The 21,875-nt window shown below is 48.3% G+C and overlaps 9 protein-coding genes across 9 annotated transcripts; 4 read left to right on the plus strand and 5 right to left on the minus strand.

Annotated features, from left to right (window-relative positions):
- Nucleotides 1-291: 291 nt before the first annotated feature.
- N7517_009433 (NAD(P)H-dependent flavin oxidoreductase) lies at nt 292-1,468 on the plus strand (the record flags this gene model as incomplete). Its single annotated transcript, XM_056727156.1, has 4 exons — nt 292-334; nt 391-473; nt 536-1,264; nt 1,325-1,468. 4 exons carry the CDS (start codon nt 292-294, stop codon nt 1,466-1,468), a joined length of 999 nt encoding a protein of 332 aa, XP_056575728.1.
- A 1,070-nt stretch (nt 1,469-2,538) lies between these two features.
- N7517_009434 (uncharacterized protein) lies at nt 2,539-3,273 on the plus strand (the record flags this gene model as incomplete). The annotated part of the gene is made up of 1 exon (XM_056727157.1): nt 2,539-3,273. The coding sequence occupies one exon, from the start codon at nt 2,539-2,541 to the stop codon at nt 3,271-3,273; it is 735 nt and encodes a 244-aa protein (XP_056575729.1).
- Nucleotides 3,274-5,522: 2,249 nt separating this feature from the next.
- Nucleotides 5,523-7,419, minus strand: N7517_009435 (CFEM domain-containing protein; the record flags this gene model as incomplete). The annotated part of the gene is made up of 3 exons (XM_056727158.1): nt 5,523-7,058; nt 7,108-7,296; nt 7,360-7,419. 3 exons carry the CDS (start codon nt 7,417-7,419, stop codon nt 5,523-5,525), a joined length of 1,785 nt encoding a protein of 594 aa, XP_056575730.1.
- Nucleotides 7,420-9,201: 1,782 nt separating this feature from the next.
- N7517_009436 (WW/Rsp5/WWP) lies at nt 9,202-10,050 on the plus strand (the record flags this gene model as incomplete). Its single annotated transcript, XM_056727159.1, has 1 exon — nt 9,202-10,050. The coding sequence occupies one exon, from the start codon at nt 9,202-9,204 to the stop codon at nt 10,048-10,050; it is 849 nt and encodes a 282-aa protein (XP_056575731.1).
- Nucleotides 10,051-10,909: 859 nt separating this feature from the next.
- Nucleotides 10,910-11,706, plus strand: N7517_009437 (ankyrin repeat domain-containing protein; the record flags this gene model as incomplete). Its single annotated transcript, XM_056727160.1, has 2 exons — nt 10,910-11,162; nt 11,273-11,706. The coding sequence occupies 2 exons, from the start codon at nt 10,910-10,912 to the stop codon at nt 11,704-11,706; spliced, it is 687 nt and encodes a 228-aa protein (XP_056575732.1).
- Nucleotides 11,707-11,947: 241 nt separating this feature from the next.
- Nucleotides 11,948-13,680, minus strand: N7517_009438 (putative ceramide glucosyltransferase; the record flags this gene model as incomplete). Its single annotated transcript, XM_056727161.1, has 2 exons — nt 11,948-13,487; nt 13,550-13,680. 2 exons carry the CDS (start codon nt 13,678-13,680, stop codon nt 11,948-11,950), a joined length of 1,671 nt encoding a protein of 556 aa, XP_056575733.1.
- A 365-nt stretch (nt 13,681-14,045) lies between these two features.
- Nucleotides 14,046-15,650, minus strand: N7517_009439 (H3 histone acetyltransferase RTT109; the record flags this gene model as incomplete). Its single annotated transcript, XM_056727162.1, has 1 exon — nt 14,046-15,650. One exon carries the CDS (start codon nt 15,648-15,650, stop codon nt 14,046-14,048), a length of 1,605 nt encoding a protein of 534 aa, XP_056575734.1.
- A 1,321-nt stretch (nt 15,651-16,971) lies between these two features.
- N7517_009440 (uncharacterized protein) lies at nt 16,972-18,248 on the minus strand (the record flags this gene model as incomplete). The annotated part of the gene is made up of 6 exons (XM_056727163.1): nt 16,972-17,521; nt 17,576-17,700; nt 17,763-17,824; nt 17,881-17,912; nt 17,971-17,990; nt 18,081-18,248. The coding sequence occupies 6 exons, from the start codon at nt 18,246-18,248 to the stop codon at nt 16,972-16,974; spliced, it is 957 nt and encodes a 318-aa protein (XP_056575735.1).
- A 479-nt stretch (nt 18,249-18,727) lies between these two features.
- N7517_009441 (Hid1 family protein) lies at nt 18,728-21,801 on the minus strand (the record flags this gene model as incomplete). Its single annotated transcript, XM_056727164.1, has 8 exons — nt 18,728-19,237; nt 19,300-19,817; nt 19,874-20,117; nt 20,169-20,522; nt 20,579-20,821; nt 20,870-20,967; nt 21,023-21,644; nt 21,706-21,801. The coding sequence occupies 8 exons, from the start codon at nt 21,799-21,801 to the stop codon at nt 18,728-18,730; spliced, it is 2,685 nt and encodes an 894-aa protein (XP_056575736.1).
- Nucleotides 21,802-21,875: the final 74 nt, after the last annotated feature.

The following is a 21,875-nucleotide window of genomic DNA, read 5'->3' on the forward strand; positions in this document are numbered from 1 at the left end:
GGCCCCTCTGTATCCCTCTGCTCAGTAATCCAAAATTGTGCCCGCAGCTGCAACCTCGGCTCCTCGGAGCTTCCCCACAGGGGAGGTCCGCGGCTGTGACATCTCGGTCGATTATCTGGTCTTTCATATTCACTCAAAGACTTAATTATCTCCTTGACCCTATACTTCGAGAAGCGATCAAAGAAGCAATCAGATCATGTTAGTATATCTGGTCCCTGTTCAGGTTGCATGTTGTTTCTTTGGAACTTACTAACTCCGCAATCATCAGATTAGATACCCCGATTTAACAAGATGCCTTTCAACACAGCCTTGACGCGAAAGCTCGGTATTCGAGGTGCGCTACAAAGTCGCTATTCCGCAAATATTTCCAGCTGCTGATCAAAGAAATAGTGCCCATTGTGCAGGGTGGTATGCAATGGGTTGGATATGCTGAGCTGGCCTCAGCTGTTAGCAACGCAGGCGGACTTGGACTTGTACGTCTTATACATTTGAATGAAAGTCCGAATTACATACAGTATCTAACACTACAACCCAGCTCACTGCCCTCACCCAACCAACCCCCGAAGACCTCCGCAAAGAAATCCGCAGATGTCGCACCATGACCAAATACCCCTTCGGAGTGAACCTGACCCTCCTCCCCGCCATAGTTCCCCCTGACTACGCTGCCTACGCCCAGGTCATCATAGATGAAGGAATCAAGATCGTCGAGACCGCTGGTAACAACCCAGGCCCCGTCATTACCCAGCTGAAGAAGGCCGGTACCATCATCCTGCACAAGTGCACGACAATCCGTCACGCCAAGTCCGCCGTCAAGCTCGGCGTGGACTTCCTTTCTATCGACGGCTTCGAGTGTGCCGGCCACGTCGGTGAGCACGATATCACCAACTTCATCCTTTTGAGCCGTGCCCGCCAGGAACTCGGCGTTCCGTTCATCGCCTCGGGTGGATTCGCCGATGGTCAGGGCCTTGCTGCTGCCCTGGCGCTCGGTGCTGAGGGTATCAACATGGGTACTCGTTTCATGAGCACCGTTGAAGCTCCGATCCACCAGAAGGTCAAAGAGGCTATCGTCGCGGCAGAGGAGACTGATACCGCGCTTGTGCTGCGTCGGTGGAAGAATACTTCCCGCCTGTTTGCTAATAAGGTGGCCAAAGAGGCATTGAAGGTTGAGCAAGAAAGCAAGACTGGCGAATTCAGTGAGGTTGGGCCTTATGTTAGTGGCAAGCGGGGTCGTGAGGTCTTCATTAATGGTGACGTTGATTTCGGCGTAAGTTACTTCCAAAATTATGCATGTCTCGTGTGTGTTTGCTGATTGTTCGTCATACAGGTGTGGACTGCCGGCCAGGTTATCGGCTTGATTCACGATATCCCGACTTGCGAGGTCTTGCTCACCAGGATTGAGAAGGAGGCCTTGGAAGCAATGAGCCGGACCAGGTCTTTGTTTACCGATGCCCCCTCCAGCAAGCTTTGAAGGATTTTATGTTACAAATGTGGTTTTGGGCTTATGTTTAGCGCCATATTATTTGGAAGATTAAATACAATCAACTAGTTGAGATTTTGGTCTATTTTTGATGACCTTTGTACATTTGCATTTTGAATCTCACTTCCAAGCTTTTTCCTTCAGTTCAAGTTAATCAAGATCCACGTCATCTCTACTAAAATAAGAGGTACAACATACGTACTCACTCCCAAAAGAGGGTTGGTCAATCAATAACAAGCATTCCTGAGCGAGGGTCCGTGACATTATATCAAGGATCTGCAAGCACGCAGATCCTCGGATACGCGGGCATTCCTCCAATTCCAACTCCAACCTCCAACAATAATGCTTCCAACACCATGGCGGAGTCACTTTTCCAAGATCTGCTATTGGAACCGATAAAGAAATAATAAAAATTTCTCGAACCCCGTGTCCTCTCGTGCGAGGTCAAAAAGAGAGTGGAGACGTCCTTGCATGCAGTCGATCCTCTGGGGAATTCTTGAACAAGCTACCCTTTCCGGTCCAGGCCATTGGCCCTGTTTCAGTTATATCTTCGATTTCTCGATTGTGCTTCCTGCGTCGTGGCCTTTGTGCATGATATCATTCACCATAATTGGTCTCCGAGCAACCCTTACCACGAACTTATACTGTGATGCTTGGTACGCGTTCACTGTAAATTTTAGTATCTAGATGACGAGGAATAGAGGATCTAGAGGTAAACGTAGCTGTGTTTGAGATTAACATACACAATCCAACTGCTCGGCCAAATATATTAAATCCCATTGCGTCGCACAGCAGGACATACAACCGAGCATTACCCCGTGAAGATCAAGATAGCGACATACCTCGTCCAACGTATCTCCAGCCCAGAATCGAACACGGCCGAATTAAGTTTCTATCTCTTCCCTCCTCTCCCGCAATCAGATATTCGATTCATACCAACTCTACTAGCTATCCCAATCTTCATCAACATCAAAACTATCCAAGTTCACATCCAATCCCATACCTACACCTACCACCACACACGCAAACTCTCCCACAAAACCAACTCTCCAAAGTCCAAAATGGGTTTCATATCTACCCTAGTACGCCGCATGCGCATTCGCCGCCTCTCCAAAAGACTCTCAACAACAAGCACCAAACTCCACGACGAAGATTCAAACGATCTAATCAAAACAACCTCCAAGACAGCCTCGCTGACACGCGTTAGCCTGGACTCAACCTCAACAATGGTCCACCACTCGTTTCACGAGCCTGTCCTGCCCAACGAGTCATCGGAAAACCGTATGCAGATGAGGCCAGATAATGGGAATATGCGGACCTTGTTCGATGAGAATACCACCTCCCATTCGCCAGATCGCGCTGCCAGGCCACCGTCCAAAACCCCGTATCCTATTTTGAAATTGGATTGTCGGTCGCCTGTCGAGGCGCCGAGGAGGGTGGTGCAGGGGCCCTTGGAGACGGGGTATGAGGTCAAGGGAGGAGAATTGGGTTGTTCGTCTGCGACAACGGCCGAGAAGGGCTTTTCACCTACTGAGAAATATGTGCCTGAGAAGAAGGATAGGAGGTCTATGAGCGCTTTGCTGAAGAGACATTGTGGGTTGAATATCCCGCGCTCGTCGATTTCGATTAAGACTTCGTCGCGCGGTGTGGCGTCGCCGAGGTGGTTGGATTCTGCTGGGCTTACGGAGGAGGAGAGTTTGGTAGAGAAACGGAGTGAGAAGTGGGTGGAGGATGGAGTGCAAGATGAGAAGAGGAGGAATAGTGTATGGAATAGTGTTGGATTTGGGAAATGGTAGTCTATTCAAGTGAGTCTCAATTCTGGTGCACATAGTTGGCATGGTAGTTTTAATAAAGTCAAAATTGAACGTTTATAGTATTTACATGGAGGTAGAAGGTAGATGATGACTGTTGGAAATTGAGGTGATAAAAGGTCGTGAACTAGGAATAAGGACAGGGCCTAGCTTGTGACTTGCTCAGGGCGAGGATGAGATTTGCTGCAAGGGATATTGGATTATAAGATATGAAGGGTTGAACAGTTAGAAAGAAGCAGTGAAGCGGGATTGCGTAGTATCTTCTACAGTTTCGAAAAGGTGAGGGCGAATTAAAGTAATATATGCGAAAGAAGCCCTCCGAGATAGCAGATGGGCGGTTCTAATGCGCAAAGCAGGTGTCAAATTGAGAAACAGAAATCAAAACAATCTTCTTTCTCCGAGTTCTAGCGAAACAAACACCTCTAACCAATCAAAAATCTAAAAGCCTGCTTCTCCGAAGTCGATAGCAGTCCACATAGTCATTGCGAACTTTGCACCATCCAAAGAGCCGGTACGATGGCCGGTGCTTTTTGTATGATGCTAGAAAATATAGCGAAGCGCTCAGGTGATAGTCAAGGGCAAAAAATGCCTAATTTTCTCCCGCTGCCCAAATTGCATGAGATGGTATGTCTTAGCAAAGTAATACGTAGAGGTTCAAGATATATATTTTGGAACAGTCAGGGTGGTAGATTACTACACTTCTTCTACCTACACCTGGGCAACCCATGCGTTTGATTTAATAAACGATGTCTTACAGGAAAATAGTATTGCTAAATATGGAATTGTTTAATGACTTAATGTTATTTACAGATTTTTCATACTTAGTATACCACCCCTATGCCGTAGTAACTGCCTCTGCTCTGCCCAGTCCATAGTGCTCACCAGTCAAAGAACTCCTAACTACGAAGTGGCATAGCGCTCAGGGTCGTATACGCTCATTTGATACCCCAATGACTATATTTGGACAGAATATAGACCGCTTTTTACACCTCTCTATACGAATTATAGTTCATCAACATATTCCAGCACGGAACACATGGGCCCGATGAGCCTATAAAATGAAGCTTTGTATATATAAATTTATCCATTATTACATTTTAAGGTGGTTACCTACCTACTATACGATATTAGAGCTTCTAGTCCCAATTTTTATAATAAAACCTAGGATCTCTGACTTTTATCTCACTTTCTCTCACTTCCTAAAATTTCAGGCTAGATTGAAATGAGTGTATGCTACCCTGAGCGTTACACCCCTTCCTAGTCACCTGATTGGAAAAGCCCTACCTCCAGATTCCTATAACCATTACCGTAATTTTTGCTATTCACTAACAGACCCTAGGGTATAAATACCCTGATTTTTCATAGAGTGATCAATCAGGACTTCTTAATTCTCCCTCTCCCGCAGCCAGTAGCTGCGAGAGGCTCTCGTCGTTGAATACTATCTTCTCGATGCATGGTACATTGAGGTGAGTTTGAACGTTGCCTCGATTGACACTCGAGCCATGCATGCCAAGTTAAACGACCAAGAGTGGAAGAAGGTCGTTGAAGGTTTCAATGACCTAAACAGCAACCTGAAAGTCTTGATAATCACCTATAACATCGGCTCAGTAAGGCTCAACCTACATAAAACCTGCGACTTTGTCATTCCTTCAGCGCCAGGACGGAGTTAGAGCTAGAAAGCCTAGACATTTGGCCGCTGCTTACGAGTATGTTCTTTATCCAATAATACCACTAGAAGGACAGCCTTACTAACATTCGGATTTAGATCAACTCGTGGTACGATGTAAGCGTGATTCGAATCGAAGTTCCAGAGTTGCATGATCAGTTTCCAGCTGGCAGTCAATGCTTGCGAGTCAGCCATCAAGTCGCTTCTATTGAAGCTCCTCTAGCAACTCCAAGCTGAAGTTGACGCGTTCTGGGAAGATGACAAAGCGAAAGAGCTACTCGAAAAGAAAGCTGCAACCGAGAAGCATTACGAAGAAAACTGCTTGCCGCCTTCCTCTCTCATAAAGCCAAAGAGAAAAAAACAAGCTGTCGTATTACTTTGAATGATACGCCAAATCAACAATCAAGAATAAACGATTTGTATATTATTATTCCCAGAAAGTAAATTTAATCAGATCGAGTCCCGATTCGCATTGCCTTGCATTCAATACATGCAAAAAAAAATAAAAAATAATGATCGATCATAAAGAAGTGAAGTCCGTTTTCTCAGAAATTGAACAAGAAGATTATTAAAAGAGAGCCAAAAGGACAAGACCAAAAGCCCAGAAACTAGACAAAGATAGTTTCGATCCAAAATTTCCGTAAATAACAGTTTCAGCTGGCTCGGATGGTGCGGGCTTGGTTGGCGTGAAAGCAGTCGTGGGCTTAGACACAGTTGCTGTATAAAGAGGGGTGGCGGGAGTTTTGCAGCTAGTCGTCAACGTCGAGGACGACTTGTGCACATAACCGGTGTGAGAAGGAGTGCTGACAGGAGTGACAACTACCAGATTCACAGAGGTTGTGGAAGAGCAAGTGACCGTGCTGAACTCAACAAGGGGAACAGTGGCGGTATGCGAGGCCCAGCTGATGGTGGTACAAGGAGGCTGGGGAACAGATGTAGCTACATCAACAGTCTCAACAAACGTATGTGTGATTTTAGGATCAGCAGTGGTGATAGGGGCGTAAACTGAAGAAGTGAAAGTAGTCGTGCAGGTTGAAGCGATGTCGACAATAGCAGGGTTCTTCGGAACGAAGGGCGCGCAAATGCCAGCGAAGTAAGCAAGGGCAGAATCTTCCTCGCTCTTGGAGCTGCTCCAGGCCTGGATGCACGAGCTGACTTTATCTGTGAACTCGGTGGATGGGCAGAAGCATGCGGCGTCGCTGTTGGAGTCGCACTTGGGAATGGAGAGCCATGTGTTGAGGCACTTGGGAACTACGTTGGGGCAGGGGGCGGTAACAACGGGTGGGCTGGGCCCGGTAGCGGTCGTGGTGTGGATGGGATCAGTGACCGGGGGGTGCGTGTACACAGCCGAAGATGTCTCCGGATCCACGGGCTTAGATGGGCAGACCGTGGTTGACAAGGGGTATGTAGAGGTAACCAATACAGTCGAATGGCCAGGGCAGTTGGTGACGGTTGGTGCGCATTTGGTGATTGTGAACTCCTGGGTAGTCCAGACTGTTGAGGTCGTCATCTGCCAGGTGGGGTCGCTGATGGTAGAAACCTTCGGCGTGGCAGACGAGGTCCAATGCGCAGGAGGCAGGGAAGCAGTCGGGGTAGGCTCACGGTGAGTGTGAGGGGGGTCATAGTGGCTAATCGTAGAAACCTTGGGCGTAACAGGCCGAGTCCAGTGCACGGAAGACAGGGAAGCAGTTGGGGTAGGCTCAGGGTGAGTATGAGGGGGGTCATAGTGGCTAACGGTGGAAACCTCAGGCGTAACGGGCGAGGTCCAATGCACAGGAGGCTGGGGCGGCTTGATTCCAGTAGAGCAGTCAAAGTCAATTGAATGAATCTCTAGGTCGCAATCGTCGACCTGACTCTCTTCCGGAAGCGTGAATTCGACTGAGATAGCACCACCACACTGGTCGTTGCCGACATCAACTCCGTTGGACGAGCTCGAAGCGACCTGATGACAGGAAGAACCATCAGGCATCTCGTAGAGGATGAAGACATCAGTGCTCTCGGAAGTTGAGAGATGGAAGTTTCGGATTGAGAATGGAGCGTCGTTGGCGGAAATCTTGATTGTCCAGTCATCATCACTAGACAACGTTCCACCAAGACAAGAGCCCTTCAAAAAGTTAGAATCCAGAGCCTTTGAATGTGTGATCATGACCTACCTCGTATCCATGGCAGTCATCCTTGGGCTCGAGTCCAACGAAGTGGAAGCCTCCAAAGTCCCAATTGTTTCCAAAGACCCAATCATCACCATCCAGCAGCTCGGACAAGTCAAAGCCGTCCTCCTGAGCATCCGAGCACTGATTGTCGGTATTTTCGGGACTAGTGAAGCAAAGATCGGTACCCCACCACTAAGATATTTCGTCAGATCTATGCTTTTGGGGTTATAGAAATATAGAAACGCAAGTACTCACAAGGCCCGCTGGATGAGCTAGAGCAGCACCAAAAAGCGAAAGAAGAGTAATTCCCTTCATAATGGGGGAACACTGTATTAAAGCCAGTAAATAATCAAGATAACAAAATGAGCGAATGACGCTTTAGTTGAGCGTGGGTCTAAAAAAGAACGAAAATAAGGGACGTTGTTGGCGAATTTTGTCGAGTGGATGTTGGATAGCATCAAAGACAGCCAGGATCTGGTCCTTTTTAAACTCAAGATGTTCGGAAGAATTATCCTGGGAACCCCTAGTTAAGCTTTACCATCAACAAACAATATGGGAATGTCAGCCACTATTATGCAGGTATTCGAGATAAGTCCAATGGTGAAAGCTCAAGCTCATCGTAAAACAGCCGTTTGTACTTGAATCAGGGAGCTTACATCGCCGTAGTTCCAAGAATTGATCAAGGGGGGACATTCCAGCGTCAACAACTATGACAGGCCAATCAGAGCAGTCTGTTGCTATACCCGAGCTATAGACCTCGCTCAAAATCGCCAAATATCAAAAGGGGTGGAAATTCAAGTAAGGAGTAGCAGTCTGGAAATAATTATTCACCTTGGAACAATTCGTAGCATCCTAAATGGTAATCTCGAGCTATATCCCAGTTTATAAAACAGTTCGTTGCCCGAGAGACTTCTATAATATGATATGAGCTCGATGCCATTATGAAAGAGGTCAGATAATATAGGGGAGATATGGCCTCCTACATAGGCCCTAAACATATACCTTGGTTTTTGTTATGATCCAATAGTGATATATACGCTCTATTTTCCACACAAAAGGCCGTATAAATATATATCTATACTAAGTATATCCATATTAAAGTAGATTTGTAAATCGAACGTTGGGGTTTCGGCTGAACATCTTAACTTTTCTTCAAAGTTTCTACTAGCCTCAGAATAGTGAAGCTAGCAGAATTACATAGAACCTGCATCTGTTGTTTATCTTATATCCGCAATCCACGAGGCGTCAAAACAAGTGGAAGAGATCTAGAACTATGAATACTCAACGACATTCCTGCTCGCGCATTCCAAACAATTGCCTAATGAGTAATCATCGTCTTCTTCTCTTTTGTTAGTTGTACTCATTGAATAATATGTGACCGACTTTCCACATGTTATCTCCCTAGGGACCTCATACGGAGGGAGAGGAAATCACGCACCACAGAAGGCAAGGTATATTCATGCTCTTGAGAACACGCTCCGGATATAAGTGTCTGAGTGCATAATCATAATCCATTTTTACAGCTTGCACTGTATCTCAGAAACAACCCAGTAACTAATCAGACCAAATCACAAATCGAGAAATCAATCATTGCGCCCAACTTGTTTGGATTGCGTGCGAACCCATAACGGAATGATGATGGCGAACAAGATGAACTCTTCATTAAAGGGAGACTTTTAGTTAATATCATGTTGAGTACGTCCCGGAGGCTGCGCAAATGAGAATGCTGAGATGGCAATTACTAGCATGGTACCATGCCATGACTAGAAGTCAAAGTCATAGTGCGATTCCCTTGCAGCATATCTGAACTGTAGGAGAGAGTCATCTCAGTAAGTTAAATTTCATCTGAGTTAGAAGTGAGATATGCTCAATAGATTTTGAGGCCCTGGAGCATGTAGTAACACTTGCAGGTGTTGATGTATGCTCGCACGCTAATCCTAGTTAGGGTTAGCGTACAAACTGTCCCATTTTAGTAGGCGGTGACGCCAAATGCCCCGCACGGACCATGTATTTCGACTGGGTAGATTGCGCATCCTTCTCTTTCTCTTCTGTCAATTGGTTACCTTTCTGCAAGAATCATTGCTCTCATTGCCCAGCATGTCTGCCTCACCAGAAGCATCGGTATCTGCTCCAAAAGAGCGCGCCAGTGGCTCACCCAGCCCTGCCTTGTCGAACCTTGCGACGGAAGCCAAGCATGACATCGACAGCCAGGAAATCCAGGCGCCAAAGAATGAAGGACGCCAACCAGCTGACGAACCGGAGACCGACGCGTCAAAGTCGCAATCCGATGAACTCGAACAAGGTGAACTGACCTCTGAGCCACCACTTCCCGATGAAGTCCCACCACCACTTCCCACCGAGGCTCCGCCCGCACAGCCCGAGGACGATGGATGGGAACCTGCATGGGACGCCACCGCACAAGCATATTACTTTTACAACCGCTTCACCGGAGTTTCGCAGTGGGAAAATCCCCGCGTTCCCCAGGTCCCAGCAGTCGCAGCAATCCCAGCAGCACCCGGTACAGAAGATAGTCACCAAAGCGCAGCCCCGAAAAAGGAACCAGTACTTGGTGGCTACAATCCCGCGATCCACGGCAATTATGACCCCACGGCACCGTATGCGCAATACCACGAAGAGCCAGAACAGCCCACGAGCGCAGTCGGTCTCGACCCATCCGCAGCATATGCAGCTACCGGCACATTCAACCGCTTCACTGGACGATGGCAAGCTGAAGCAATCAATCCGGAAAACCACAATGACGAGAACAAGTCTCGACGACAGATGAATGCTTTCTTCGACGTTGATGCCGCGGCTAACAGCCATGATGGCCGGAGCTTGCGCGCGGAGCGCAGTGCTAAGAAGTTGACAAAGCAAGAGCTGAAGCAGTTCAAGGAGAAGCGTCGTGAGAAGAAGGAGGAAAAGAGGCGCGCTTGGCTGAGGGATTAAGCGCCTGTGGCTAACTGTTTGTTTGAGTTGTGGGAGGGAGGGAGGGTTGTTTGATGTATTCTCTCGTTGCCACCGGTCGCATTGCCATTTCGGAGTCTTTTGATACCATCCCACCGGATGTGGGACTCGGCGTTTGAGCTTGTTTGATTTGTTCTTCTCTTGGCGTTCTGCCTTGCATGTGGATAGAGGCAGGCCGGAAGTCCGTCTGCCTCTCCACGATTGTGTAAAGTCATTTTTGTACAATGTACCATGTATCAACATAATGCTCGTCTCAAAATGAGACTCTTTCCAGTAATTCAAATCCGCAGCATGTGCGCGTAGTGATTGGTATCCATGTTCATTCGACGTCTATTGTTGTACCGTTGACTGATAGCCCACTATCAGTCACATGACCCGCGATATCAAATTATTTTTTGCGGCGATCGCTTCATTTGTTGCCGGGATACTCCACGCTAGAAAGCAAAGAACTGAAAGCAAAGGTAAGATTGAATTTAATTTCTGTTCGTTGACTCCAAATTTTTGGAAAGACACCTTGAACACCGTTCCCCATCTTGTGGCTGTTGTCCTTGACATTGAAACGCTTATCGACGACTTTGAATTGCAACATGGATATATCATGGGGGCGTATGTTGTCGTACTATGCAAAATTCCCAATCTCCCCAAAGTCATTATGACCTTATAGACATCACACCCTTTGTTTTCTTGTCACTTGTCTTGTCTTCTTCAAATTGTGAACAACCGCCTTATTACTGACACCCCACTCTAGCTACATCAAACAAAGTGGGATATCAAAATCAACCCCACTAGAAAGAAAGAAAAAAATAATACCAAAAACTTGGTTCATTATCTATCACACATCATGTCTGCTTCCACGACATCACAGGCAAAGCCTTCAGTGCCAATCGCACTCTCCGTCGAGGCAATCGATGATCTTATCTATGACGCCCGAGCAGGTGACCTCGAGGCCCTGAACGAGGACATCGCCAACTTGGCCAGCCAACACAGCTGCAACGAGTCCCAGATCGTGGCATCTGCTATCGACATGGCAGATGAGAGCGAGGGCGGCTCGGGATCTTGCATTCTGCACTTCCCCGCTGCGAATGGAAACGCAGGTATGTCAATTGAACGACTTATATGATGACTTGAACTTTTTTTACATGTCATGTCAAATATTTTGTTTTCTCCCGCCGCCTCTTTCTTTGATTTACTAACACCACCCCAGAAATCCTCAAAACTCTGCTCCAAAAGCTGTCATCCGGAGACGCTGCCCAGCGTACCGCGCTGGTTAATCACCGCAACAACTCTGGCAACACGCCCCTGCACTGGGCTGCGCTTAACGCGCACCTGGAATGTGTTAAGGCGCTTGTCGAAGCTGGTGCAGACCTTGATGTTAAGAACGATGCTGGTCACGACGCTGTGTTCCTTGCTGAGCGGACGGCGTGGGCTGCTGTTGAGGGTGACGAGGATGTTGAGGGTGCCGAGGGCGATGATGGTCAGACTCAGGAGATTGAGATGACTATTGGTGAGAATGAGGGTGAGGAGAAGTCTGGTGAGGGTGTTGGTGAGATGTCTGCAGGCAGACAGGTTGTTGAATGGCTCCTGAATTCCGATGTTGCTGCCAGTTTGGAGAAGGGGGCTACTGAGGGATCGGCTTGATCTATATCAATGAGGTCTCTGGATGGCATTGCTTTTTTTGGGAAACGATTGAAGAAAAGTTTAAGATTTCACGCATAGAATCGGAGATATGGGTACTTTCTATTCTTTTGCATATGTTGTTTGTTAGTGTCTATATTAATGCATTTTGATTTTCTCCATCATAACATTACATTGACAGACAATGCAGGGCTTTAGTGCTTTCGTATACATAATCTTCGTATGCTCTCATCTACACATCAATTCAATCACTGTGGACCTTGCCCGCTACCGCTCCGGTAGAAGACGAAACCCCCACAGGCAGAGTAGGGGTATCAATCTCCCGAACTTTCGCATCGAAGCCGACCTTAAAACGGCGGTCTCGCCAGACGACTGTCACACCGCCATATACCGCCATGATCCAGATAGGCAGGGCCAGTAATTCGCGGCCGAGCCATGCGGCAAACCATTGCATGAAAGGGCGACGAGTAATTTGGGATGATCGGTAGCGTTGAGGCCTAGCAAAAGCTGGGGTATCCTCATCCAACTCGATGCATTTTGCGGAATGCAGCTTGATATACAATGTCCAATCGACCAGGATCCAGGAGATTATGCCAAGTGCGAACAAAACAAAAAACGCGGTCCACGTCCCAAGATGAGCGGCAAATTGCATGCCTTTTCGTTCAAGATACGGAGCCAAGGCAGTGGTGATGCCCCAGGCGCCATAGACTGTGCATAGGAATGACTCGGTGCCGGGTTCGACAAGCGTAGCGAGCAGAACGGTAAATTTACGCACTCGTAGCCATCGGACACGACGAGCGATGTATGCCGGCACGCTCATATTGGCAACAGGCTGAATAGCCATGTCACCAAAGACCATGGCATGCTTGCCCCAACGCTCGCCAAGCTCTTTCTCTTCCCGCACCTGCTTCTTCCACAGCAGATCACCGATCAGATGGTCCTCGCAGATGTTGTCGGAGAAGAAATCGATGCCGGGATGGCGAGCCTCGGGACCCGAGCGCGAAGAACTGGTGAGATAGTCGAGATGGGAGCGGCGGAACATGTTGGATTTTCCCACAATGCATGGCGCAACGAGAACAGTGTTGATCGCGGTGTACATTTTCGCATGCGCGGAGGACAGGAACAGCTCTTCCAAGCGGCCGCCTCCAGTCGCGATCATGGCTGCAGGCCCATCCTCCGGACGCACGCATGGCATCGCTGCGGCCGCTGTATCAGCGGCCGTGGCTTGCGGGTTGGCATCTACGAGCGCCTGCCGCTCTTCACGCAGGTTGCTCTCTCCTGTCACATCCACAGCCACGGGTAGATGGTGCACGAACTTGTGTTTCTTGCTTGATGAGGGTCCAGTCCCACACAGTCTGTCCACCATCCGGGCACAAACTCCCTTCCCGACCCAGACATTGCAGTCAATGATCCAGACGATATCGCCTTTCGCTTCGCGGTATGCGCGGCTCATATTCCGGATCTTGGGATTCGGTCCAAGCGTGTATAAATTGTTGCCATCCTGCTGCAAAAGTGGATCTTCGTCTTCGACGAAAATCTGCGCGTCGACATGCGGGAAGTCGGTGATTAGTTTGCGGAGGGTAGGGTAGGCCGGGTCGTCGCGTGTTGATACACAGAGACGAATGCTGAGCTTATTCCCTGGGTAGTTCTGCCGAAAGGTGGCAGCGAGGCAGTCATAGAGGTGCGGCTCGAGGCCCTTGACAGGCCGGATGGCGGTGACGTGCGGTGCGTCGGAGGCGTTCGTTAGTCGTGACCGTTGCGGCTGGCTGAGGAAATATTTCCATCTGAACAGAAAGCAATTGCATTAGTGATATATTTTAATTCGGGATAGTAGTCGGAATCATACATCTGAAAATACCCCAGGCCGCAAACTCCAAGTATGAATGCATACCAGATCAGGGCAATCCAACCGACCGCGACGGACACGTTGAGCGCGTCATCGTCAGACCCAAGGAACGAAAAGGTAGGCTTTAGCATGGGACACGAAGGAAAGGCGACATATACGCAGACGCAGACGAGAATGACATTCTAGAGAAGAAGAAAAAGCAATCGGATGCGGGTCAAAATCATTTTTGGCAGCTGTCTCCGCCGAGGAATCTACAGGACACGTGCATTGGACCAACCAGAGGACATCTCTTCCAGACTACTATAAATATCAAAATCGCTGCCTGCTTGCAAAATAGTTGCCTGCTCGGAACCTCCGGATGTAAAGATAAGTGCTTATGTAGTTCAATTCCCGAAATTATATTCGTCTAGTCTCGAATAGGAATATGAAAAAAAATTTCCCCCAAACTCCAAGACCTATCGCCATGATACTGAAACCGAATGCAAATTCCCATTAATCATGTTTTCTTCTTCTTCCGGACCAGGCTCGCATTGAGCACATTGACGCCAGCCGGCTCTGACGGAGCTGGTTGTGTGTCTCTCGATTCACTCGGTGGTTGGGTACCATTCACGACGGGCGTGTTGCTCTCGCCCAATGACTTCTTTCGCTTGCGGATCAGTCCTAAATCTAGGACATTGTTGGTATTGGTATTGGCAGGCTGGGAAGTAGTGCTGATCGTCGTATTGCTGCCGACAACCTTCTTCCCCCATGTAAGCTCGTCCGCCAGGGAAGAAACTTGGTCAACGTAGAGTTTGGTACTGGCGATCACTTCTTTCTCGTCATAGAAATGGTCTAGAACTGAATCCATCATCGTTTTGTAGTCTGCTTCGCCGAGGACGACCTGTCCGCGCCCGGCCTCTGGCCAATCGAAAGGGTTGACAGCGCTAGATCCATCATCCCGGGGAAGTTTGGGGGAGGTATTGGCAGTCGTGGAATTTGTTGTTGCCTCCGTTAAGGTGGCGTTTTCTTCAGACTGGCTAGAGCCACTCTGTACTTTCTCCTCGTTCGCAATAGTCTCAGAAATCTCTGTTCTATCGGAGACCGGGCCGTTGTCAGAAGAACCACATGTTTGGCTTTCCATTGATGTCGAGTTCATGAGGCCCGGAGGATTGATGACCAACCACAGAAAGCCGACTAACCGACCAGCAGAGCATTCTTGACGGAAAGACATCATCTCCCAGAATTGGTCCAAGGAACGTACGCTGCGCCAGCGTCCGGCATTAGAGACAACAGGCTGACCTTCCTTCTCCTCGGGAAGTTCACCGTCTAGGTCGATGAGGAAACGAGTCTTGGGATCATCAGGGAAACGAGGCACCAAGCAGCGGGGAGGAGCCGAGGGGTCATGGCACAATTGCTTCAAGGGGTAGCTGTTGAGCCACCGTGGGCGATCCTTCGCATCGGTCTTGGCCGTAGGCGGGAAGAAATTACGTGTCTCAAAGCGGTCACAGCTTGGAACGATCAAGTATGCGGTAGCAGAGGCCTTGGCAGCTTCAATTGTTTGATCTAGCGCTTTCGTTTCTTGAAGAGCAGATTCTGGTTCGTGCTCGCGTAAAATCGGATCTAAAACACGACACCACCATTTGATTAGGCCTCGATCGTCTAGAACGTGCTTTTCGGCGTTCTCAATGCTGCCCGGAAACAGGTACTGATTCTGGGCGCGGGCGAACAGCGACACGACCAGACGTACACCGGGCCGTTGGCGGGTCCGAGCCAGAAATGAGAGAAATGTGTTGGAGACCAGCCTCAAGATTGACACCTTGCGTGGCAATTTTAGAAGATGCAGGAAACCAGTCGAGTCGGCCTTGGAGACGAAGATGGTAGTCAAGTGGGCCGTGTTGTAGACCATCACCTCCATTCCGAAGATAATTGTCTCACCGTCATCATTGGAGTCAATTGACACTGAGAGGAAATGATTTTCGCAGAATGTCGGTTCGGAGACCTGGCCCGGCGGAGCTGCAAAGAGAGCTTCACATGGAGTGGGTGTTGAGGAGACATGGCGAACGGTGATCTCAACCCCGGTGGGGAGCACCTTGGCCAAGAGATCTCCCAGATCTGCCGCCATTCTCGTTCATCCAATGAGAATCGTGGAAAAGGTGAAGAGAGGAGCTGGAGACCGCGGAACTCGATTTCGCGCCCTTGGAGATCACGTGCCAGGAACATATATGGACTGCCGGTTTAGGAAGGTCAATATGTAGACATTTAGCTAGAGCGTTTTAATCGGGTCATGCAAATACGTAGATAATGAGAGAGTGAAGATTTCAGTGATGGGATCAAGACCAGGTGGTTAGGTAGAATACGTAAGTGAAAGAACATGGGGATGCTTTGTGCCCACAAGCATGTTTGCTCAATACATATATCAAAGGTTATACATAGAAAGTCTTTTGCATAAAGTATGCTGTTTCCCTATCTTTTATGCCAGCTACCTATAAAACCGAGAAGGGCGAGAAAATGTCCTAAAGGCATCTATGTTGTAAACAGAATATATGAGACCACTAAAATACCACAAAAAAAGAGTATCAAAAAGACATCTCAAGGCCGCCTACTATTGGAGTAATATGAGTCAATATCTTGCATTTGGAAGCGTGGGACCTCTGTTTGCTCATCGGTTCTTTCACTTCGCCAGTCTTTTCCTACATCCACGACTTCAACCTATCACCTCAACCCAAACTGCTACCCATGGACACAAGCAGAACCAGAAATGCCACTGAAGGTGAGCAAGACTAATTTGATTAATATCTCATCAGACACGAGATGCATGGCTTCTACAACACTTACATCAAGTGTAACAGGGCCCTAACCTAATCACGCCGAGAATACCTATTAAGATGTCTCACAGACATTCTGGAGACCTCCCAGGCGAGCCTACATTTGTGTCACCTCGTCGTGCTCAAACAATTCACTGACTATGCACCTTAGTGCCTGACCTCAACAGGCAGGAGGTATGCATCCAGTTGCAGCTCCGGTACGCCTGTGGTCACTCTACAGGTGGCGAATTCATCAAATGTCAACGCCACATGGAAAAAGAGGATGAACGCTGCGCTGGCCGTCAAATTCAGCATATCGATGTCAAGAATTCGCCACACAAGTGCCGTTTATGCCTGCGAAGTGAGTGAGATATGGCATGGTATCCATTTGGCAGGAGTTGATGGATGGCTTTATCTTGGAAGTCTTGGGAAGGATGAAGACGAAGCGTTAAGACACATGAATATCACATTGACGGAGGATCCGGTACTTTCTATCATTGAATCAAGGAAGCCCCCGGAAGGAAATTCAATCATGGCTATTAATCCAATCCCAGTAAAAAGCCACGCGAGGGGCGTCAATGTAATCGAGTGCATGAGTTACTGTACCGCCTTTATGTCAATTTTGGGGCCTGTTGTCACTCAAAAGTAAGACGCAACAGCATCTAAATCATCGGCATTGAGCAGAATGACCCCTTCTCTCAAAAGAGTCCTCCACACAAGGTTTCGTGTACGAATTGGGAAGTACGGCGTGTTCCAATATCTAGCACCGATTCCGCGCTCATTTGCAGTGGCAATTTGCTCTCGGAGAGCTTTGAGTTGGTCGTCTGAGAGAATTGGGTCCGTGTCGGCAGTTATCTTGCCGACGGCTGCCTGAAAATCGGTTGAAGCAACGGGCGAGATAATGCTAGTTATGTGGGCGTACTTGAAATTATCGAGATCCGCGAGAGGGGCATCGAAAAAGTAGTCTCGGTCTTTGATGGGCGCAACCATGTCGAACGGGGTCTCTCCCGTTCCAATGATAGTGACGGGTCCATTGGTAATGGTCTTGCCATCCTTGACGGTAGTAAGGTAACCCTTCTCTCGTAGAGGTTCTAAAGCAGCAATGACAGCTTTAAACGTCTCAGGGCCGGATGTCTTCACATCGATGAAGAAGTAAAGTGTTTGGTCGGGAACAGTATCCCACACGCCGCTGTTTTGATAAACCATCAGCAGTGAGGGTATTGAGCCCTGGTCAGATACTCACTTTTTAGTAGGTGATGTTATAAATGGACTATCAGGGTTCTGGCGCTCCAGAACGTCTAAGATTGGATTGATATACAAGGATTCAAGAGTGCGCGACACCGTCAGGGCGGATTCATCATGGCCAACCTTGTTTGGTTAGTATGCTACCCAGAAGAGCGGGCAAGATCTCATAGCTTAACCAAACTCACATAGAGGGTGCCGTTGTATAGCCATACATCAGCTTCGGTGGATGTGCAGCCATGCGAGAGCCCTGTGCATGGTAATGTTAGGGGTAGTCAGACATTAGGCACTAGAGCTCCGGTATACCAGTATAAAAAGGCTCGTCTCGCCAATAGTCACTTTGGTAAAATCAGTATATGATTAATTAGGAGCGAGCATCATGAGAAGTATCCTTACTTATGAGAATGAACAGGAATCTAGACATTCGCCCGGGTTAACAACATTGTCCAGATGGCGGAAAGCCCTACAGAGAGTTTATCGATATATGATATCGCAGATAAACTCACAGGTAGGAGATCTCTTGTTAGGTCAGTGGGATACCCATAGTCTGAGCTACCGTGGGTGTTTCTCAAGATGCTCTGTAGGCTAGAGGTGATCGCCGCAATGGCTGGATCCGGACCCGCGAGGAGAGCCACAACAACGCCAGAGAGGAATAACATGAAGGCGGAGAGCATTAGCTGACCAAATTATCCAATTAATTGATCCACCTTCACGTATCGAGCTGGAGTTTAAAGAAGGTGAAGTGAATTGACTGAAAATCGAAGAGGCAAATTGCAATGACGATCGGAACTCGCACTCACGTGTTTCCCTAGGGGTTTGTATCCATGACCATAACGCCGAGATGGAATATTTTATGAATACAGAACTATTTTTAATGTATCATATGGAGGATCATATGGCCGATTCCTTGACTATTAGAAAACACCACCAAAAAGAAAATTAGAGATGCGAGGCCTATTGTTTACTGACTACAAGAAATCGAGAAGAGTAATGTATGGTATTTGGCATGAATGCCAGAAAGTGCTAAAAAAAAACTTGAAAATCGCAAGACTAGCTCCGTCATCCAGGGAATTTGATGACGGACGGTAGCGAGATTGTCGAAGAAGAGGTCAAGTTGTGAAATGAAAACTATGTACATCACGGAAATATGACCTTAAACCTCCCGCACACTTGGTGAAGAGGCAGCTCCGGAGTCTTGTGAGTTCCGACCCCGAAGGCTGAGGTTTCCGATGCGTTGGACCAGGTTGCTGCCCACAGCATCAACTGCACCCTTGGGCGCAAGCAAGGTCGGGCCTTGAGCGGCAGCTTCTTGGACTCTGAAGAGTTTAATGGCTGTGCCGTTCCAGACACCAACTGTTCCTGGAGTTGCACCAGAAGCGGAACCGACTACCATCTCGCTGGAGAAGATGAATCCCCACAGCAGCGATTCGTACCAGCCCATTGAAAGTGCTGACCACTCGAATGATTGCACGCGAACGGGAGTTGGCTCGGAGATTATACTTGTAACCTCGGGCTCTTCAGCAAATGATGGGAGGTTGTGGATTAGTGTGCGGGCTTCCGGGCTAGCTGCGCTTGCGAGCGCTGCATCAGGAATATGAGGTGCAATGGCTGAGATGATGGTGAGGATCGTGTGCAAAGGAAGTTCGGGCAACCAAGACTCGAGCTAGGAAATATTGTTAGTGGCGGAAAATTTGGAGGAAAGGTCGTTGGTCTGTATAGACTTACCCATGGGACGGTTGGTGTGAAGCCACTGGCAGAGGGGGTGAATATAGCAGACATGCTTGTCTGACTGGTCATGCTGTTCTGTCGAGAGAAAGGAGGATGCCCAGCAGGTTTCTTTCCCCGTGCCTTTTCGGACATTGCTCGCACCTGCTGCGCTCCGTTCTCGTCTATGGTGGATGTCACGGAGGGTCTACGTGAGGTTTGAGCTGAGAATGATGACTGAGATGGAGTCTGTGTTCCCTCTTCCTCACGTTCATCATCGGAGTCGTCATCGCCAATTGCAAATGGGCTGTTCTCTTCGGGAATTCTAGTCAACGGGGACCGGGCACCCGAAGGAGTGTGTAGATCATCCTCTGACTGCTGTGAAAGTGTAGGGCTGACGGCAACATCTGAAGAACTGCCAGCTTTCCTTTTCTCATTCTGCCGCTCGATCTCTTGCTGGCCACTCTCGAGAGTGAAAGCCCTCACAGCTTCAAAGCGTTGCTTATATTTCAGTATCGAGTAGACGAGATATGGGTTGTCTAGATAAAATTAGAAACTGCTTGTCTGAAGGGGAAGGACCGGATAGGGAGTTTACCGGTGAACTTGTGCTCGAGGATTATGTTGATGAAGTCAAGCAACGATGCAAGAAGAGTGTGGTTGGTCTCGTTCGCCAACAAGAAGCTGGGCGCAGACATAGAAGAGAAAAGTTGAATGACCTTCGAGCAGGCGCTTGGAGAAATGTGCTCGATATAGGGAGCAACGTTGTTGAGGATAATTAAAATGGCAGGATACACAGTGTCTAGATTCCCCTTGCTAGTTGTCATCAACGTGTGAATTGACTGCGGCGGTTAGTATGGTATTATGATCTTGGATGGGAAAAAAAGACGAACCATGATCAAATAGTCGGCATAAGACCCCCGGAACTTGAGTAGCCGGATCGACTGCGGTAATGTCTCTTGAGCCTCGAAACTGTTGTTTAGGCTCTTCCCAAACGTTGGCTCCGCGCTCATCGTCTGAAGGATGAAAACACACATCCGGACCACTCCTTGCTTGGAAGCATCCGTCCTATACTCCATCGCATAGAAGATACATAGAACAAGGAAATCATGGGAGCGATTGGAGTCGATGATAAATGACCGGAACCTTTTGTTGCATTGCAAGGTCTCCCAGAAAAGGACCAACATCTCAGGGGCCCATTTCACCGATTTCTGACTCCCAGGAAGATAAGAAGCAGTAGCTTGCATCTGGTTTGATCAATCAGCATAATGTCCGAATACATGGTTTAGCAGAGAATAAATACCGGTTGGTTCAGAATTCTCGTCATGCCATCCACCAGAAATTGGAAGTCTTGAGGTCTATGTAGCCTCCCGAAGTAGTGGCGATAATAATTCTTCGGTGGAGTTCCACGGCCGTCTTCTGGAATGGGATACATCAAGAGGACAAGAAGAAGTTGCACGCAATAAATCACCAATATCTGCTTGGGATCTTTCCAAACTACGTGGTCGTATGGGACTCTCCACGACGCAGGGTTATACTTCATTGCCTGTTTTGAATTAGCATGGGCCCCTACCGCCGATTGAGCAGAACATACGGTATTGAGAAGGGAGCAAAGGAGGGTCAAGACAGCCTGCTTATCTTGGCAAGTTGTGATGTAAGTAATTGCCTTGACGCCTTGGACGGGCAATGTATCTATACCAGTCAGTAAATGGTGGAATACCTTGGCCACATCAGACTCCGGACTCACTAGGCGGCAAATACATGGCCTTGCCAGTCAGTGTAAGCATAAGTCGTAGAATCTCGCATCGGTTGCTCTCCAATGTTTTGTTGGACCCCATAGCCGTGTTGCAGCCAACACCACTCTGCCAAATCGAAAAAGAGACCTTGCTCTTCGCACTTGGAAGTCGAGGGATTGTGAAGTCGGCAAAGAAGAGTAAGTCCATCAATGTGTCTATCAACTCCTCGGCAAGAGGTTTCACATCTTCGTAATCCTCTGCGCGCGGTGATGTCGCCTCTTGGTTATCCTCCGGTTGTGCGTCGTCAAAGATGACCTCCCCAGCAATCTGTGACTGTCTGGTCCTCCTCCTTCGAGTCGCCCAGAAGAAATTATCCTCCCATTCCTCCAGATGCTCCGCCTCGTAAACATAGGGGAGGAGGCGAGTGAGGATCCGAATGCAGTTGAGGACATCACGTTCGGGGGCAAGATCTGGGTCGGGGAACGAGGGATGGTTTTTCAAAACAGTTAGTTGCGAGGTGACTGCGAGTAGGAGTGTTTGGAAGTTGGGCAAGGCATGATCGCGCGTGCGTCGTATGTCGGCCGGTGTGAAAAGGCTAAAGACATCTTCGGTTGATTCAGGAAGCTCCCAGAACTGCCGGTGTGGTTAGCCTCCAAGTATTCAGGACAGATATTCATTTTGTATCAGAACGTACTCTGGTCCAGTAGGGGTCGTCTGCGGGGATCTCCTGTTCCTCCGAGAGGCGGAAGATGCCCTGTTTGAAGACAAGCTTGGACTCCGAAGCTCCCATAGCGGAAGGAAAGAGCTGCTAGATCACGCCGTTGTGGGCTTCATGCAGATTTTCACAGCAAACGTTAATGTGTA

The sequence above is a fragment of the Penicillium concentricum genome (assembly GCF_028827145.1).
Source record: "Penicillium concentricum strain IBT 3081 chromosome Unknown utg000004l_segment0_segment0, whole genome shotgun sequence".
NCBI lineage: Eukaryota > Fungi > Ascomycota > Eurotiomycetes > Eurotiales > Aspergillaceae > Penicillium > Penicillium concentricum.